Here is a 19,302-nt window from a genome sequence, read left to right as displayed (position 1 = left end):
CCGCTCAGACAGGTGCCGAGCCGGGGTGGTCGGCGGGCCTTGTGCCGCATAGCCCCCAGCGGCTGGCGCGGGACCTCTCCCCCAGCACCGGGCCCGATCGGGAGCTGGAAGGAGCCGGGACAGGCCTGCGCGCAGCTTGCGACCATTTCGGAGGGATGGGAGGAGGAAGGCGGGGAACCGAGCTGCGTCTTCCCTCGCCTCTTTTTAAATTCAAGCGTCCTCCATTCTCTGCGCCCCAAGTGCGGCCCTACTCAATCACCGGCTCAGAAATAGGGGAGTCGCTAGAGCACAGCCAGCGCTGCCAAGAGGGCTGTGGAGGGGCTGGAAGGAAGCGCGGTGAGTCCGCCCGACAGCGCTCTGCGCGCGCTGAGCGGAGGCGCGCTGGAGGTCTGGCCACCTGTGCGGGCGCGCAGCGGATGCGCCACCGCCCAGGCCTGGGGCGCACAGCGCGTCGCAACCGGCCTGAGGGCGGGGCTGGAAGTCGTGACCCGGTAGGGCTATGGCTGAGGGAAGCCGAGGCGGTTCTGGCCGCCGCTTCTTCCCTGGCCGGACCTCTCCGCAGCGCAGCGCCCGGGCGCTGAGCGTTCGTGGAACGGACGGGCGCCCCATTCGCTCCCTGGCGGTGCCAGGAACACCACGGGCGCCGCGACGGAATGAACTGTCCACAGCAGCAGTGGCCGCTACCTGTGATCAAACAAGAATCTGGCCGGGGGCTGGGAACCCGGGAGGCAGGCCGTCCACGGGAGGATTGGGAGGACGATGGAATGAAGCTGATGTGAGGTTCCCCTGAATCCATGGCACCAAATCCCTCGTGGGCCTCTCCACCAGCGTGGTGATGGGCACCCAGGGACCTCATCTCTGGCTGGTCCTCCCTGCCCCACCCCCTAGTGTCACTGAAAATAAGTCTCCCTCTCATTCTTACCCTTTCTGGGAAGTGTCCCCATTATCTCCTCTCCTAGGGTGACCTGACTTGGCGGTGGTCATATCCGGCCCTACCACACCCCAGACCTTACAGCAAGCAGTGAGCTCTTGAGGCAGTGCCAGGAGGCTATTAGGAGAGGATGGACATTCAATCCCGAGGGCCTTGTGGGAGACTGGCACTGGCCTAGGCCTTGTGGGACATATAAATCCTTGCCTTTTGGGTGCTTCCAATCTCAGAAGACAAACACATTCAGGCACAGCAAGTGGCAAGCAGCAGGAGCCTCAGGGAAGGGATGGTGAGGAGGGCTTGCATGTGAACATTGACACCATTAGGACTTGCCAAGTGGACAGGATTTGGAAAGAGTATTCCTAGTCCAGTCTAGAATGAAGTGTAAGGCTGGTATGGGAGAACTGGGTGAGGGTAGCCCCGGAGGCCCAGGAAAGGGCTGCTTCTGCAGTAGGAGAGAGAGACAGGAGGAGGGAGAGCTAGAGGCTGGAAGCCCCTTTGGGAAACAGCAGCAGCACCCTGCTCTGAGGTCCTGCCTAAGAGGGAGGCTGCCACTGGCACAGTCCTGAGGGGCATGTGTGCAAGTGGGGAAGCAGTGACCTGGGGCTTCTTCAAGAGGTTGAGTCATATACTAATGAAAAAAAAAAAAAAAAAAAAAAAAAAAAAACCAACAAAAAACAAACCCAAAAAGTTGGATCAGGCTCAGGTTTTTGTCAGGAAGGAAAAAGTCCAGGTCATGGCAGGGGACAGGGAGCAGTTCCAGGCTAGGTCCAAAGACAAAAAGATTAAGAAGAGTGAGGCTGGGGGAAGCTGCGCATGGCGCTGGGATATGAAGGAAGGACCAGGAAGCCTCCTGGGGAGGAGGAAGCCCTAAGGAGGAGCCTGTCTGAGGGACCAGCAGGGGGCGCAGGGGCCTTAGAACCTCGGGCCCTCCAGAGCTGGCTGGAGCTGAAAGCCCGTTCAGGTTTTGCCCCACTTCTCATTTCATTTTCCCTTCCAAAGTCATCTCAGGTAACTGTGGAGACCCTTTCCCACTTAGCTCCTGGCTTTGTACAGAAGATGCAGCAAACCCAGAAGGAAATTTCCAGGCCTCTTTGCCCCTTCTGCCCAAATCTGTCCAGGGAAAGTCTTAGGGCCACTGGCATCTTGTCCCAGTCTTGAACTTAGAGAAGCTGGAGACAGACCGACCATCATATCCTGTCTCAGTGGTATGTCTCCAAACTTGGCCTTGGCTTCCAGAGAGGCCTGTCCATGCCTGGGTCTGAGCTGCTTCATGATAATCTCCCATTCTGAATCTCAGGCAGCCAGACACCCACGCCCTGGCTATGATGGCATTTCTATGGGGAGGACTGAGGTGGCACAGAAGATGAGCCAGGAGAATCAGGGGCCAGCTGCCCAGAGCCAGCAACCACAAAGAAGAATTTAGACTCCCTTATGATCCAACAGTCACATGGGGTAGGCTTTGAGTTCTTGTCAGGTGTGGCAGTCCCAGTGGATGATGGAGGGTGATCACTGTCACCAAATCCTGTCATGGTGATGGCTTTATCAGGGCACTCCACAGGAGAGAGCAGCACAGATTCAGGAGCAAAGGAAGCACCATCAGAAGAAGAGCCAGGGTCAAAACAGTCTTCTGGGATAAGAGTGGGGTGGGGTTCTACTGTGTACAGTGACCGGGGCAAGGGTAGGAGGGAAAGGGTCCCTTTACCTGGAACAGGTTTCCTTCGCTTTACAATCAAATCACAGCTAAAGGAAAGCCTCAGTTTACTTGTGCTTTGCTTGAATTTCTCCAGGGTTAGCCATTTCCACCTTCTCCCTTTTCTACAAGAGGGCTGGGTAACAACAGGAAGAAGCATGCCTCATTTCTTCATGTATGAATGCTTATGTGAGTGTACTTGAGGTTTGTGACCCCAAGGCATCTGCCACCATTATTACCCTTCTGTTCCTTGGAACATGCCCCAGAGGGACACATGGATCTCTCAGCCACCTTTCCCTGACACCCCTTTTTAAAATTAACACAGCTACCAATCTGTAAGTCCCTACTATGTGCCAGGCATCGTGGTAAGATGTTAGGTGCATGGCCTCATTCACTCTTCACAGGAGCTCAGAGGCCCATCATTTTGACTCCTTGACCGGTACCGGTTCCCAGATCCACCCAGGCACCAGGGATTGGAGTTTGTTCCCTAAGCTGATAGAGAGGACACACTCTAGTCTTCGCATCACTCAATGTGTGGTGGCTCCGTAAATGTTAATTAATTCTGAGGACAAGCTGCACTTTGACTCAACTCTGGGTAATTAAATAAACCTGCCATGTAAATAAATCAGCAGAGGGGACATAGAGAAGTTAGGCTGTGCCAAAAAGAAATAAGGCTGAGGGAAAGGGTTGGCCTTAAGTAGAAAATCTACCCTGGCCTGTTCTGGCTCTCTTCAAGTTCTTAGAAGGTTGGACCAGGGTGATGGGTATGAGAAATAACCCCACTTCTCAGAGAAAGCCTGATGCCTGAAGCCCTTGGAGAACTGGAAGGAGGCAGGGTTCAGATGCCCATTGGGTGTCAAGTGCCCACAATGGAATGAGGATTTTCTAAGGAACCAAGGGAGCACTACTGGCCTCCCCTTTCCCCAACTCCATCTCATCCCTGAGGCTTCATGTCTCTGTGGTCCTGGGTCAGCTGTGGGAGGCCTGGGGCTCACAGGAAAGATGTGGCATGAAAGCCCCTGCCAGTCGAGGACTATTGGGGCTGGCAGGTACCTCGTTGGGCTCTGCTTCCTTTCAGCTCCTTCCTAAAGTAAGTGAGCCGCGGCAATGTCCCAGACCTGCTGGAGGCCCAGCTCCTCCTCTGAAAAACAGGGAGACCTGGGGCAAGTCATATAACTTCATCAGGCCTGGTCCCTTTTCTCTAACATGGGGAAATAGCAATGTCAATCTCACAAGGTGGTTGTGAGGAATCAAAAAGAATGTAAAATGCACAAAATAAGGGCCCAGGAAGTTGTAACTACATCACCACCATCATCATCATAATCATCATCATGAAGATCGTATCTGGTTCACAATAACCAATTGTCTCCCCACCCCTCCCCATAATGGTAGGCAGTATTGAGACATGGTCTGAGTAGCTACTGTGATTAAATCCTGAACTGTCACTTTGTAGGTGGCTATTTTCCTATATGTAAAAAGGGAGAACAATATCTCAAAACATGTAAGAATAAAATGAGATAAGGTGAGGACAGGGCAAGAATAGAGATGCATGTGAGAAGGGATGTGATGGTGTGGCAGGATTCCTGTGCCCCTTCTCCTCCCCTCCGAGTCCCTCACTGCAGCCACCTGGGACTCCTCACCCCTTCAGAGCCCTCAACCCTCCTCCTTCCCAGGGCCAGTGTTCGGAGCATGGCTCAGAAGGTAAAGGCCAACTCTGGGGGCCTGTGGATCATAGCAGGTAGCTCCCCACCCTGTCTTTTCCTAGGAGAAGATGCACCTGTCACTACAGGGAGCTGACAGGAGCCTTGCAGAGTACCCCAGAGCTGCCAACAGACACAAGAAAAACATTTAAATTCAACACAATAGAACAGATCAAATGTGGTTCTCAAAAAGCTCAGACTTGCAAACTTTGGAGAAGGCCCAGGTTTGACTCCTTTTAACTCCTCAAAAAATTCTTGTGGGATGTTGCAATTACTTGTGACAATCCTTCTCCCTGCCTGGGACTTTGATTTCAGACTTAAACATGTAAAACTGACTGGCTGGCTGGGCCTTGAGCAACTTGGGGGCTGGGGTGGTGGCTGGCCAAGGAGAATTCTTTGCAGCATGTTGTGTTTGGAAGTGGGATCTCGAGGAATCAGACTCGGCAGCTATGTTTGTGTTACTATAACTTTTCAGCCACTGTCGCAGATTTCCTGTCCCTGAAATCTGTTCACTTTGCTGAGTGGCTCATTCTGTCCTTTGAAACGCAAATGTCTAGGAATCATTTCCTGTAATAGTCTTATGTTAGAGTACTTTCCAATCACTGTAACTTCTTACCCTGAAATGCTATCCTCTGGATAAGCAGCAGGTGAAGATTCATTAAATCCACATGGGCTATTTTAGTGGTAACTTATGCTGATCTGGCCCCAGAGTAGCCTGGAAACAGGAGGAGATGATACAGAGAGCCCAGTGGATGTAGAAACATGAGAGGAGTGTGGCTGGACAAAGCATGTCTGGGTGTTGGGACTCTGTGGTCTTTCTGGGTGCTGAGGTGTACATGCAAAGGCTTTAGGCAAACTGCCTGTGTCTTTGCTTTGCTATTTACCTGGACTTAAAGCATATTTGCTCTTCTGGGGGAGAAGTGGGGACACGGACTTATGTCAGGCTCCTCTTTCCTACTCCCTGGCCACCATGCCTGGCCTGAGAGCCCACATAACTTTAGTTCTGGCCCTTTGGGCTTTCACACAGGCAACAAAACAGCTGGATACTGCTGTCCCTGAAAGAGACCTGAGCAGAAGGCTGGTACCATCTTACTTCACCCCTAGACCACTGGCAGTCAGCCTGACCTAGGAGTCTGCCTCTTGAGGCTCGTGTGCATGATAAAGATCATAAAAGGCTACAAGATTCCTAGATGCTCTCTGGAGTTCAGGCTGGTGAGCAGAGTGATAGGCTGGTACTTGTTAGCAAATCTGGGGTAATAAATTCTTGCCCTTAGTGTGGGCAGCATAGAATTACAAACATTGAATATCTTGTGAGCTCTCCTCTCCTTCCAAGATGATATCTTGTCTGGACAAAACTTAGAAATGACAGAACAATGGGAAGACAGAGGAAGTCAGAATGAGAGGCTGCATTTCAAATCAACCAGATCCTCAGAGAAGTCCAGAACTAAAGTCTAGCCCTACGCTAGATGAGAAATTTTGGCACTTTTGAGGGAACAATATGAGAAGACAGACTGTGATGTGAAGGCAGGGGAGAAAAGAGACAGGAAAATCCCCCTGGGTTCTACTGGGTCCTAGAAAGATAAAATCAGAATTCTGGAGCAAAAGTAAATGCTCAACTGTTTAATCCATCTCTGGATGGGAAGAGGGAATGAGTGAGCTTGGATCATGGGACATGTCAATATACAAGGATCTGATGACTCGGGCACGAGCCTAAGGAAGCTGAGGGATGGCAGAAGTCATGAGAAAAAGAGACTATCTCCACTGGAGGCCTTTAGGAATACAGCTAAGATATTCTCTTTCTGGATGAGAAAACTCAGTATTTTAAAGATATCAACTCTCCTCCAACTTAATTTATAAAGTCAGTAAAATCTCAACCAACCAAAACCCTGAAAGGACTCTTTTTTCTTTTTTAAATGATACTTGACAAGTTGATTGGAAACTACATCTGGAAGGAAAAAATATGCAAGAATAGTGAGACAATTTTGGGCAAAAAAAGTATAATAATATACTGTATCAAAACATATCCCCCACCCCTCCAAAAAAAACATACCCCAAAGGTACAATAATTAAAATGGTATAGTGGTGATAGAGGAACATGAGAACAGTTCAATAAAGAATCCAGAAACACCACATGTATTTATGACACATGTGTTTTGAATATATTAAAGAGTAGTATTTCAAATTATTGGGGAAAGGATGGCCTACATAAAAAATAATGCTGGGCAGCCTATGACCTTCTGCCAAAAAAAAAAAAAAAAAAAAAAAAAAAGGTTAGATCCCTAACTCACACCATTTATGAAAATAAATGCCAGATGGATCAAAGAGCTAACAGAAACACAACTATACACAAAATACAAGAAAATACACGAGAACATGTTTAATATCTGGGGATAGGGAGGCCTTCTTAAACAAATCATAAAATACAAAGCCATAAATGAGAGGACTGATAAATTTGACTACATCAAAATAAAAAGCTTCTGTATAACCCAAGGCAGAATTTGTAAGGTTAAAGGAACCCATCTGCCTGGACTGAGGGACGGCTCATTCTGCCAGGGAGCAAATGGTGAGAGTAGATGGCCTTGGAAGCCTGTCTGCTCCCTCACGATTCCCTCTCAGGAGTCAGAGTTCATGAGACAGCAAATAAATACCAGGGGGTGGCTTCTCCTCATTGTTTGTTATCACGAGAGCCCTACAATCAAGAGCTGACTCAAGTTGTGGTTATTAAGAACCAGCTCAAAATGAGTGGTTAGGGGGAGCAGGGCACAGAAGAAGAGATGCTGAGGTAAGACGGAAGGATTGCAAACAATTCTGCTGGGTCCCAGGTGAGGAGAGGGAAGAAGGGCTGCCTCCCTCAGACATCATGGTCTTCAGTCCTTAGCTCATCTTTCACAGGGTGGGTGTGGCTCAGGCAGTTCCACCCAAGACCTCGTTTTGCCTACAGACAGAGACTTTTGGTGGAGCAGGCAGAGAAAGTTTAGCCCTGTGTCGGCTTTAGTCACCCCCAGAAGACCCCTCAGCTCTGAGGGGATCAGGGCAGCCTGGGATGATGTCCCCACACAGACCCTAATGGTAGCAACGAGAGACCTGGCCATGTTCTTGGGTGGCCTGTGTGGTCTGATGGCTTCAAGTCAGAGGCCTATGTCCCATGACTGGACTCTTTCATTTCTGGAGAACACTCCAACTCAAGGTCCTCAAAATGAAGTGAAACTTTTGCTTCATGGAGTCTTCTTCAGCCAACTTATCCTGTGGGGATCAGGCTCTGCTCCTGGGGGAGCCCAAGAGACCACTGTACCCAGTTGCTCAGAGGGCGTTTGCCGCTTCAGGTAGTATGACAGCCATATCCAAGTCTTTGGAAACCTCTGTGGCATTCTGAAGCCATCCAGTAAGCCGAGTTGAACACATGAGCCTGAGGTTTGAGAGCATGCGGCAAATTCTCAGTAAGGCAGTTGGATGCCATTTTCTAACATGAACAATGGGCCACAGCAGAGAATGATGGAAATTCAGAAAAGCAGGAGACAGTACCAGGACTTCCCTCAACTGTGGCATAGCATCAATGCTGGATTCATATTCCAAGAAGCACCAATCTTGTAGGTCCCAATTCAGCTTCCAGAAATAAGGTTAAAATTTGGAGGGTAAGGAGTAAGGAGTAAATAAGCATAGCCAGGGTCAAGGCATCTGGCTCCTCATGAAAGGAACCCAAGAGAAAAGGAGAAGTCCCTGGCCTCTGGGAAACTAAAGAGTGGACTATGGAGCTTAGATTTGATGTCTCCAAAAGGAATGGAAACGACTTCTCTATATCAGTGCATAAACAATGGCTGAGTACCAACCATTCAAATGAAAGCCCCCTCCCCCAAGATAACACAGTGCGGCCCACCCTTCTGGCACAAGATATAGTGACTTCTAATACTGTGACCGAATTTCAGGGAAAAATGGGGGATATTTAGCTAGCCGAAACCCCCCAACTTCCCAAATGGATACAGCAGGCTCCAATCAGCCAACACAGGTCCAATAAGGAGAGTAGCTCTCCTCTCTTGATGCCTAAGCAATCCTGCCTCCAGGTCCTTTTCACTAACAGTCCTGATGATCAGTCAGCCTGAAAGATGCAGCCTCTTAGAAAGCCCATGGAAAAGGAGATCAAGACCAGTGATTCTGAATCTATTTGGGCCATGTTCTCCCTTGAGAATTTTGACAAAATACATGGATCCTCTTCTTAGAAAAATGTGCACTTACAGATATAATCCTGCATAAAATTTCAGGAGCTTTATAGACCTCCCAAAGCCCCAGCTCAAGAATTCCTGCCAAAGGCAAATCATTGCTTTTCTTACGTTAGAACTGTTTCCGGGGCTGATTAACTGCTATCTTAGATGTCCAACAGATGAATTAATATTCAGCATTGACCTCTAGTCATCCCACACGCTTGGCAGATGGCAGGATCTCTGCTGCTGCCTATAGTCAGAAGGAAGCAGGGCCCCTAGACTGAGACCACATTTTGTTTTGCAAAGGAGCACTCTCCTCTATCCCTACCAGAAAACCTCAGATACCTGAGGCCCAGAACTCAGACAACAAGTGATAAACCAAAAATAAATCTGGTTCAGTATTCAACTAGACCTGTGAAGAGAGAGCTCCACACTGGATTTGGTGAAGAAGAAAGGCATGAGGGAAGGCCCAAAACTGAGATGGGAGGGGGTCAGAAGGGGTTCCTCACCATTCAGCTAAATGCAGACTAGCTGATCATTCTAGAGAGGTACCTGCTCTTTTCATGACCCAAATATATGGAATGCAGAGGCTACTGGAGGCAGTCTCTACCAATCACTCAAGCCCCACATTTACCTCTCTTTTTTTTTTTTCCAATAATAACCATGCAGATAATGATGATGATAGTATTTATTGAACATTACTCTGTGACAAGTACTGGGCTATAAGCTCTTGGCATGACTTATTTCACTTAGTCTTTTCAACAATCAAACAAGGTAGGCACTCTTGTTATCCCTTTTATAGATGAGGAAATTGAGATTCGGAAAGGTTAAGTAGTGTTGCTTAATGTCACAAAGCTAGTAAGTGGCAGAGACTGGATTTGCGTGGAAGCCTGATTTCAAACATAATATTTTAAACCTCCATCCCCCGCTCCTTTCCAGGAGACCTGGACTCAGACAAAGGCCTTGGAAATCCTCCAGTGATGATCCAGTTCCCAAGTCCTTGCCTCCCCTTCACAATCCCCTGCTAGACAGGACTCATTTTATAAAGATTGGTTGGAAATCCTCAAACTCTATCTCTGTATGGTTTTGCTCTGAGTCCATATTCCATAGCCCTAAATTTATCATATTTGCTCCTCAGGTTTGGAATCAAAGAAGACGGCTCTCTTTTCCACTGCATCCCTGGATATTTACGTATGTGTGTTGGGGACAATGGGGAGTTAGTTGTCACCATTTCCATTTTAAAGATTAGGGGGTACTCACCTGGGTTATTATTGATATTCTCACAAACACTGAGGACTAACAATTCAGTAGGCTGAGCCCAAGATCTTGGGGCTTGCTTTTATGAAGCTTGTTACTGCAAAGGAGAGGCTAAGGCTACTTAGAATTGTGCCTACGAGTCTCCTCCAGAGAACCTCTTTGTTTTTCAGATGTGGCCTCTCTCTCTAAGCCCACGCAGCAGATGAACTCACTTCCCTCCCCCCTACGTGTGACATAACTCCCAGGGGTAAAAATCTCCCTGGCAATGTGGGACACAACTCAAGGGGATGAGCATGGACCCGGTATCATGGGATTGAGAAAGTCTTCTTGACTAAAAGGGGGAAGCGAAATGAAACAAAGTTTCAGTGACTGAGAGATTTCAAATGGAGTTGAGACGTCACTCTGGAGGGCATTCTTACGTGCTATACAGATATCCCTTTTTAGTTTTTAAGTGTATTGGAATAGCTAGAAGGAAATACCTGAAACTGTAGAACTGCAACCCAGTAGACTTGATTCTTGAAGACGAATGCATAACTATGTAGCTTACACAGTGTGACTGTGTGATTGTGAAAACCTTGTGGCTCACATTCCCTTTATCCAGTTTATGGACAGATGAGTAGTAAAATGGGGACAAAAACTAAATGAAAAATAGGGTGGGGGGCGGGGGAGTGGAATGCTTTGGGTGTTCTTTTTTACTTTTATTTTTCTTCTTATTTTTATTCTTTTTGGAGTAAGGAAAATGTTCAAAAATTGATCGGGGTGATGAATGCACAACTATATGATGGTAGTGTGAACAGTTGATTGTATGCTGTGGATGACTGTATGGTATGTAAATATAACTCAATTAAACTGAATTTAAAATAAAAAAAAAAGATTAGGAGGTACTGAGGAAAAGAAAGTGGAGGAGCCAGGATTTGGTGAGATGTCACCCTTGATGTTGGTGCTCTATGGAGGCCTTGTTTCTCTAGACACCTCCTACCCCTCATCATTTGGAAATAGGGGACATCCCTCTTCCATCCCCTGAGCTAGTGGATTCCAGAGAAAGTGAGTGCCTAGCTCACCAAGAGAAAAATCCAGAAGATGCTGCCCATCATAGGCTTAATGGCCAAGGTGCTCTCAAATGACCACCAAATGGCTTGATGCCACAACCAGTGGTGCTGTGGAGGGCAGTTGGGCACAGAGTGGACATCAAGGTATCTGCTGAGTCGGGGTTACTACCTTTTCTCAGGGCTTCATCTGAGGATGAAATAGCTAGGGAGAGGAGACAGTAGGGCCCTCTCAGAAGTGGGAGGTATAGGAAGGTAAGGAGGGTTGATGGTAGGCAGAGAAAACCATCTCATGTTCAGGGTTACTGTCCTATGGGTCACTCTCGCCGTGTCTCCTATATGCAAGAGGTGATATAAAACAGAATGACAGTACCCCCATTCTAAGTGGACGAGGAAGGCAGCCCAATGTTGACTCCCAGAAATGGTCCAGACTCAATGGAGTTCAGTTATTTAGTCCACAGATATATAATGACTGTCTGCTGTGTGCCAGAATGGGTTGGGCCCAGGGATCACATGGTGAGCCCTGATCTCAGTGTCAGACTGTCAACAGGGGGAAAAAAAATGAGCAGGACAACTTTGGATAGTGATACACATTAGGAAAAAAACTGAGAGAGAGCAGTGAGAAGACTGGAGGGAACCACTTCAGTTTGGGTGTCAGGGGAGGCCTCTTTGAAGAAAGAACCTGAGAGCTGACACAGCCACCCAAGCATCTGGGGGATGGGGTGGGGGGAGTGCATTCTAGGCAGAGGGAAGATCAAGGTGAAAGGCCTCCTAAATTGGCTCAGTGTGTCTGAGAAAAAGAAAGCCAATGAGTGTGGCTGGGGAGAAATGAACAAGGGGGTGAGAGGAAGGAGAGAAAGCTGGAGAGTTAGGCCAGGGCCAGATCCTGCTGGCCTTGTAACCAGAGTAAAGAGTTACCATTTTATTTCAAGTGCGATGGGAAGCAGGGGGTTGATACCATCCAATTAGCATTCTTAAAAAGATCACTCTCGCTGCTGGGTGGAGAATGGATTGCAGGGAGGCAAAAGTGGCAGCAGGAAGACCAGTGAAGAGGTGAGAAAATGGGTGACCATATAATTTGTCATCCAAACCGGGATACCAGTGAAAGTGAATGGGGTTCTACAAACAAGCAGGGACCAGAGTCACAACCAGGACTGACTCAGACTATGTGGGACACACAGACACTCTGGACATGGTAGATGAGAGCAGTGGTTCTCAAAGTGTAGTCCCTGGACCAACAGCATCAGTATCACCTGGGAACTTGTTAGAAATGCACACTCTTGGGTCCTTCTGAATCAGAAATTTTGGTGGTAGGCCCTGCAGTCTGTGTTTTATCAAGTCCCTCTGGTTATTCTGATGCAGACTAAAGTTTGAGAGCTCATGAAACTGGTGAGGCATGGCCAGCTATAGGATATATTTTTGGATGTGGGGGATGAAGGAAATTAGAATCTGGAGAAAGCTCTGTTTTTGCCTTGAGCAACTTGAGGTGGTGCCCTTTACTGAGATGGGGAGAACTGAGATGGGGCAGAGAAATGGGGTCTGTGGGGGAAATTAAGTTTCTGTTTCAGATGGTGTGAAGTCAGAGTACAGAAACAGACTTCTTTTCCCTTAGCCACCTCTCTGTGCGAAGCAGCAGCTCTACCAGCCAGAGTGCGAGATTCACAAGGCATCCCAAGCTCTGCAGCAACTGACATTGTGTTCTCAGAGTCAGCCCACTTCTTAGGAGGTTCCGAATTTAGAAAGGGAGTTTTCCCAAGGTTGCTCTGAGTCGTGGCCCAAGAACAACTGTGGAGGAAAGGCTGAGGAAGTTTCCAAATCACTGGCTGCTCAGGGGAAAATAGCTCATGAAAGTACAAGTTCTGACGCTTTTAGCTGGGGAACAGGGCCTGGACCTTGTTATACTAGTTTCTTTATTGGAAGATCAAGACTTGCCATTGACAAAGCTCTAGCTGCAGTCAACATGCCCCAGCCAGGACTGTCATAGGAAGTTCAGCAGTTTTTAGCACTTCTGCTCTGACACAGAGTTCCCAGCTCTAGGAGAAAGAATCACTTTTCTATTTGGGGGGAATTGGTCCCAGACTCCTCGCCTGATGCCCCATGCCTGAGCATTTGTTTTTCATTTAGAGTCCATGGGCTACAGTCATAGCACAGACAGGGAGCAGTAAATTCTCATCCCTGTGCTGCCTGGAGCTGGGCATGCACGCCCTCAGTGACAACTGACAGAACAGAGATGAGAAAACAAATAGGGAGTACATGGTACATATTCTAGTGGTGCAGGGAGCAGGTTTTGCCCAAAGAGGGTTGGACAAGCTCTAAGTTGCAGAGTAGGCATTTTTAACTTGGACCCTAACGAGTGTGTGAGGCAGGTGAGAGGGTTTCACCTGCTTTCACTGGATTCTCAAACCTAAGACTCCAAAGGAGATAAAGAATCCTCACTTTACAGAGCAGTGGTTCTCAAACTTCAGTGTGTGTCAATCATCTGGAGGCCTTAAAACAGGGATTGCTGGACTCCACTCCTCGAGGTTCTGATTCAGTAGGCCTGGGTAGGCCTACTGAATTTTGTATTTCTAACAAGTTCCAAGGGGATGCTAGTGCTGTTGATCCAGGGACCATACTTTGAGAATCCCTGCTCTAGAAGATACAAAAACCATGAAGCCCTTTTCAGAAACGAGTTCTAACAGATGCCATAGCCATATAAACCACCCCCAAATCCCAAGGAATCTGAGAATTTATTTTTGGAAGAAGCCCCTGGAGAGTGAGACTCCAGACTTCCCTTGGAGGTCAAGAAGCATCTGGGAAGTAGCATTTTATAGAGGGCACAGGAAAATGCCTTCAGAAACGTGGAAGTCCAAGCAAAACTCTGAGCTGGAAATTGCAGGGCTGGCCCTGGCTGATCCAATTACTGGGCCAATTATTGGTGAGTAGTGAGGTGTGGGGAATCTGAGCAGACCCAGACCCTCTCCTCGAGACCTCCTTCTTGCTGAGCCTCGACCTGAAGCCACCTGGGCCCAGATAGGAGGTCTGCTATAAAGAAGAAAGGGTATTTTGTCTGCTGGGCAGAGGATCTGGGAAAAGGAGGAAACTGACAACTCAACTAAACTGACAACTTAAGCAGACAGAACCCAAGAGCCTCACTCACAGAATTCTTTGATCAGGTTATTGTGGTGAGGGCAGGAAGAGGCAGGGATAGTACTCAAGGCTGTGCTTACTTTAAGCAAGAGCAGTAGAGAGAGGCCTGGAAGAGCCATTTGCCACCTTACTTCAGACCTGCTGCTCTAAGTCATTCCCCCATGAAAGAGGGGGAAATGAAAATGCGGATTCATTCATGAATCAACCTCCAGACCAGGAAGTGTGGCTTTTGAGCTATGCAAAGGAATCCTCCTTTGCTACAGGGAAGACTGGCTTTGCCATCCAGCTACACACCTATTCCTGAGATGAGGCAACACCAAAGTCAAGGAGACCCTACAAGCTGGGGAAGGACAGACAGAACCTCACAGGGCAGGCAATATACTAGAGTGATTGAGACCATAGATATGCTTTGGCATCAGCCTGTAAGGGCTGTGAATAGTGACCCCAGGCATCTCAATCATTCTGTGCCTCATTTTCCTCTGTAAAATGGGAGTAATAACAGTGCCTACCTCATAGGGTTGTAGTAAGAATAAAATGACATAACCTAGCTAAAACACTTAGATTGGTCCCTTGCATACTTTAAGTAGTCAGTGTTAAAATAAAAAGTAGTGGACAATACAGGCCCACCCATAGTACACCGCCAGAAACAGAGAGGGCAGAGCTAGGTTGGAAGTGCTGCCGATTTCTGCACAAGGCTAACAGAGAAACTCCTGCTCTCTGGGGAAGGTCTGAGGTGTGGCTGAGCATGTGGGCAGAGCCAGGATGCCTGGCAATGGTGGGGTTAACTGGGCAACCCTGCTGGCTGTAAGGTGGGGATATCCTGCAACACCAAGTGACTGTATGGTGAAATGTGCTCACCCCCAACCTAATTGCCAAAGGGCTTGATGTGAACAAATCAAAGGGAATGAAAATTAAAGTTGGTAGGAAAACTGGAATGATATTGGAGACACTCTGGGGATCTGCAATATTAAGGTGGAATCCCCATTTTCAGGGGGAAAAATGTGGATCCTCCTCAGGAAGTTCCAGATTGAGCGGGTGGGGTGGGAAGATGCTGAAGTGAGAGCAGTGGAATGGAGGTAGTGCTGGCTCTGAGGAGAGTCTAGCAGTCCAACACTGAAAAAGGGAGATTCCTCTTTACTGATCCTGAATGAGCAGAACCTCTTCCAAAACTCAGTTCTCCAAATCAAAAAGTCCTGTCTGCTTAGAAGGAATCTGTTACTGGAACTAGGAACAAAGAGATTTCTAAAAACCATGCAATACAGCCAAAGTAAATTACATACCACATGGTTAAATACAAGTTCACATCTATTGGAAGTGGAAATGAGAAAAGATTGCCAATTACATCACTTCAGAAAAGAAAGAGCTAAATAAAAACAACAAATAGTTCTGTTTGAGCATACTGGGCCCCTTTCTTGAGTGGTTCCTATGGTTCTACCAGCCTGGCCCCGTAGCTCAGATCTATCCCAAGCCTGGGATGTTCCTCCTACAGCCCTGCAGTAGGACCTCCTCAGAGCCCCTTGCTCTCCAAACTGACCATTGGGCATATTTAATCATGGTTCCATTTGGGGTGTGGTGCTGAGTCTTTAAAAGATTAAGGCCAGAGGATGGTTGGGAAGGGGACTGGCTCCAGGCTTCTGTTCCCTTATAATCACCAGGAGTAAATCATGGTTTGAGTTTCCACTACAAGCTTCTGTACTTGAGAGCCCTCCTCTTGGATAGGGACCTAGGGGTTTATTTGACTCCACCTTGAGGAGAGAGGGGGTTATGGTCTCCTTTTCAGGAAGTATACACCTGTCCTCTGTGTGTCACCCCCCCCCCCAAATCAGAGGCACTGCAGAATCAAGGTGAAAACTGGAGTTTTTTAGGCATCCCACTCGCATTCCCCAAAAAGTGGCACCTTCAACTTTAAGTTCTCATAAAGCAAATTTTCCGTATCATTTTTACTGGAGTTGGGTGGTTGTCAGATGTGGAAGCTAGTTGAATCCAAGTGTGCTGTTCTCTACAAAGGAGGGCCATTTTAGCAAGAAAAAAACAAACAAAATAACCACCACCACCATAAAAATCTTCTTGGGATTTACCTAGGGAAGTCTGGAACTGTGATACTGTGAACTTGAGATATTTCTATGATATGCATCAGTTTTTAGAATATAAGCATTCTCTTTTACATATAACTAACATTGAAAATTTTCCCATAGTGTGATTTTTGCCAGAAATCCTAGAGAACTATGTTCCAAGTCTTCCTCAGATCCAGTCTGAAGGTAAGTGAAAGCATCAAAAAAAGATAAAATGAAAGGAGAAAGCCATAAATAGAGCTCCAAACTTGACTTCCAAAGGCTGAGGAAAATATCAAACACCTAAGGTCTTGGATGCCCATCCTGTTTTTTGAGCTAGAGGCCAAAACCAGGATGGTTCTCTGGTCTTTTGGTCAGATTAAATAATCTAATCTATGAGAAGGTCCCATTAAAACTATCCTGAAGGACCACTGCTGTGTCCATTTTTATTGGTAACTTCATTCACTGTCTGCTGTTCCACTCACTAGAAAAGCAGCTTTGAAAAGGATCTTATTTTAAAGCACTACCTCTATTATCTGCAGGAATTCCCTTCGTTTTTTATCATGGACTTTTTTTGTAACCCTTCCACTACTTGAAGCAACTTCAAATTTAAAACAACAGAAAACAACAAACCTTCCATGGGAAAGGACCAAGATCAACAGGAAATTTTTTTCCTTCTCTACAACATGATGGTTAGGTAAACCATCACACCATTAGAGAATTTTAAAAACTGACCCAAGAAGCCAGATAGGGAAGCTATTCACATAAAATTTTAAAAACAAACAAACAAACAACAACAAAACAAAAAACAAACTTGTTTTAAGATAAAACAGAAAATAGAACTTTTCAGTGTGAGAGAACACACTTAATGCTTGCAGTTGATCTCTGATCATAGCTAACAGGTTAGTATATTTGCTGAGTCCTAAAAATGGTTTCCATCTATTAAAAAAAGAAAAAAAATCCAAGAGCAACCAGACACCCCCAAAGGCATTGAAACAAAAGACTGATCTGTTTACATAGTCACATGAAAAATAAACATCTTTATTTTTTTGCCTACTTTATTTCATTTTTTTTCAAATAAAATTTAAATCTGTACAAAGTATACTGTTACAGTATATATTTTGTAAGAATCAATGCCTAAAAGAATCACAATACTTCAATAAGCAGTACAGCAGACCTTGCTAGTTTCAGCTTTGATAGTGAACAAACTCAAGCCGGCTGATGCACAACACATTTGCTTGGTTTTCACATGGTGAGTTCCCAGCACTGAGATGGGAGAACATGACAGCAAGTATGGTTATATTACAGCCCGACACACTGTGCTTCTTCATGTGATAATAACTGCACTTATTTAATACAGAATTCTCAAATTTACTTTTTAAATTGCATTTGCTTACTTCTTAATTGGCAGAATTAAGCATTCATAATGGGGTCCCCAAACAGTGCAAATTAATGATATTCAACTGTATATTGGCACATCTCCAATAAGGACTAACTTGTAAACTCAACAAATATCAACAACTTTGTCCTAAATTTTAACTAATATACATCTGGTCCATTTGTAACCAAAGTCAGTTTGGAAAGATATTAAATAACAACTCTATTCCTGAAAGGATAGTGTTTTGACCATTCTTTAGAGATGATAAAGTTTTAAATTGTCATTAAAATGTTTTACTATAAAAATTTTACAAACTCGTTTAGAAATTTCAAGATGATTCACAGCAGACAAATACAAACTTCATATTTCAGTAATACCTACTCTTAGACTTTCAAACGGCACAACCATGTCAGCTGTGTTAACTAAAATTCTGAACAGTGTACTAAATTTATAAGTGGTGCTGGGTCTAGCAAGTGTAAATACACGGTATATTTCAATGAAAAGAATTGTCTTCTTTATACTTTATTTGTTTTCCCAAAAGGAAACATTAATGTTTACATTCTTTAATAAAGTTAATCTTACATCAGAATATAACTTAATACTGTCAGCAACAGGGACCACACACAGTAAATAAGAAGCACATGTAAAATAAGTCTGAATTCACATAGATTAACATTTGTTGGTTAATAAAATATTGACAGTATTACAATCTTACAATATTTACAGTAAGAAAAATCTAGAGTAATATATACCTTTCACAGCAGGATTCCTTTTTTATTTTTCTTCCAGTTTGGGATTGTGTATACATGAAAAGCTCAAAATAAAGTAACTCTGCAATATAATCTTAAAATAATGGCTACTAGGGGAAATTCTATCACAACCATTGAAAATAATGGTGACTTCTCACGGAGTCTGTGGCATCTGAGAACCCAGTTAATTAACGAGAATCTTGCTCAAACCAGCCTCAGTTACACAGATTAAAGCTGCAGAACTCCGGCCTTCCCTGACTGCTGAAAACCCAACAGATTTTCTCAACATGCTATAAGAAAAGAGGGAAAATAGGTTTCAGCTCACACTTCTTGGCTGGAAGCCTCCAGCCAGTGCACATCCCCCAACTTATGTTAAAAGCGGGCCAATTTCATCCCCAAAGCAGCCGCAAGAGTCCACCTTCCAACCACAGAGCACTGTGACACCAAGCTCACTCATTCCTCAACTCTTGTGCATTAGGATAAGGCATGAACTTGGCCCATATAGTACACACCAGCATCTTCGAGACATTGAACTTGGGCAAAGAAACTAGTGCAGTTTGCACCGAGATCAACAGGGCAAATGGAAAATGATGAACATTTCCAATTAGAATTTCAAGAAGACCCACATCCCTAATCTGGAATTTGGCCAGGGCATCAGAGTTAGCACCCCTGCTCTGAGTGCCTCAAAGATTAGGATGTGCACTCTAGGCCTCCTCTAAGACAGAGCATCTATAGTAAGGAACACCATATGGGACATTAGTTCAGTGAAGACTCCCAAGAAAGCAGATACAATTTTTGAATCTAGGGCTGTCTACAGCATCTGGGGTCACTCATCTGAGCTGTGACCTGACCCCACCCTGCTTACTTTAACAGATCTGATGGGCACAGAGCATTCAGGGATAGAGCTGCTGGCTACTTTGGACTCTAGATCTCACAGGTAATCAATAGGTACAAGGATTGAATTAGCAAACTGTACCATAGCTCCTTAAACAGACACTGTCAGGTTTGAAATCATGTCAAGCATGAATCTTCACTGTCAGATCAGAAATCAAAGTGGGAGGTTTTCCCACATCAGCCAAGGTAATTTTGTCAAAACCTTAGAGGAGATGGACAGTTTTTCATGTTGCAAATGATTATTTACTTATTTCAGTCAAGATGGATTGGCAAATCGGACT

The 19,302-nt window shown here is 45.8% G+C and overlaps 1 protein-coding gene across 1 annotated transcript; it reads right to left on the bottom strand.

Moving 5' to 3' along the window:
• Positions 1 to 17,020: 17,020 nt before the first annotated feature.
• Positions 17,021 to 17,397, bottom strand: LOC119507984 (IgA inducing protein). The gene has a single exon (XM_037801369.1). It carries the CDS (start codon positions 17,329 to 17,331, stop codon positions 17,188 to 17,190), a length of 144 nt encoding a protein of 47 aa, XP_037657297.1. The 5' UTR covers positions 17,332 to 17,397; the 3' UTR covers positions 17,021 to 17,187.
• Between the last annotated feature and the right edge of the window lie 1,905 nt (positions 17,398 to 19,302).

This window comes from Choloepus didactylus, chromosome 13 (assembly GCF_015220235.1).
Source record: "Choloepus didactylus isolate mChoDid1 chromosome 13, mChoDid1.pri, whole genome shotgun sequence".
Taxonomy (NCBI): Eukaryota; Metazoa; Chordata; class Mammalia; order Pilosa; family Megalonychidae; genus Choloepus; species Choloepus didactylus.
This window is presented reverse-complemented; position numbering and strand designations above follow the sequence as displayed.

Bases quoted from the DNA above. Each gene is read 5' to 3' on its own strand.
- LOC119507984 (XM_037801369.1), bottom strand. From the start codon at position 17,331: ATGAAGAAGCACAGTGTGTCGGGCTGTAATATAACCATACTTGCTGTC.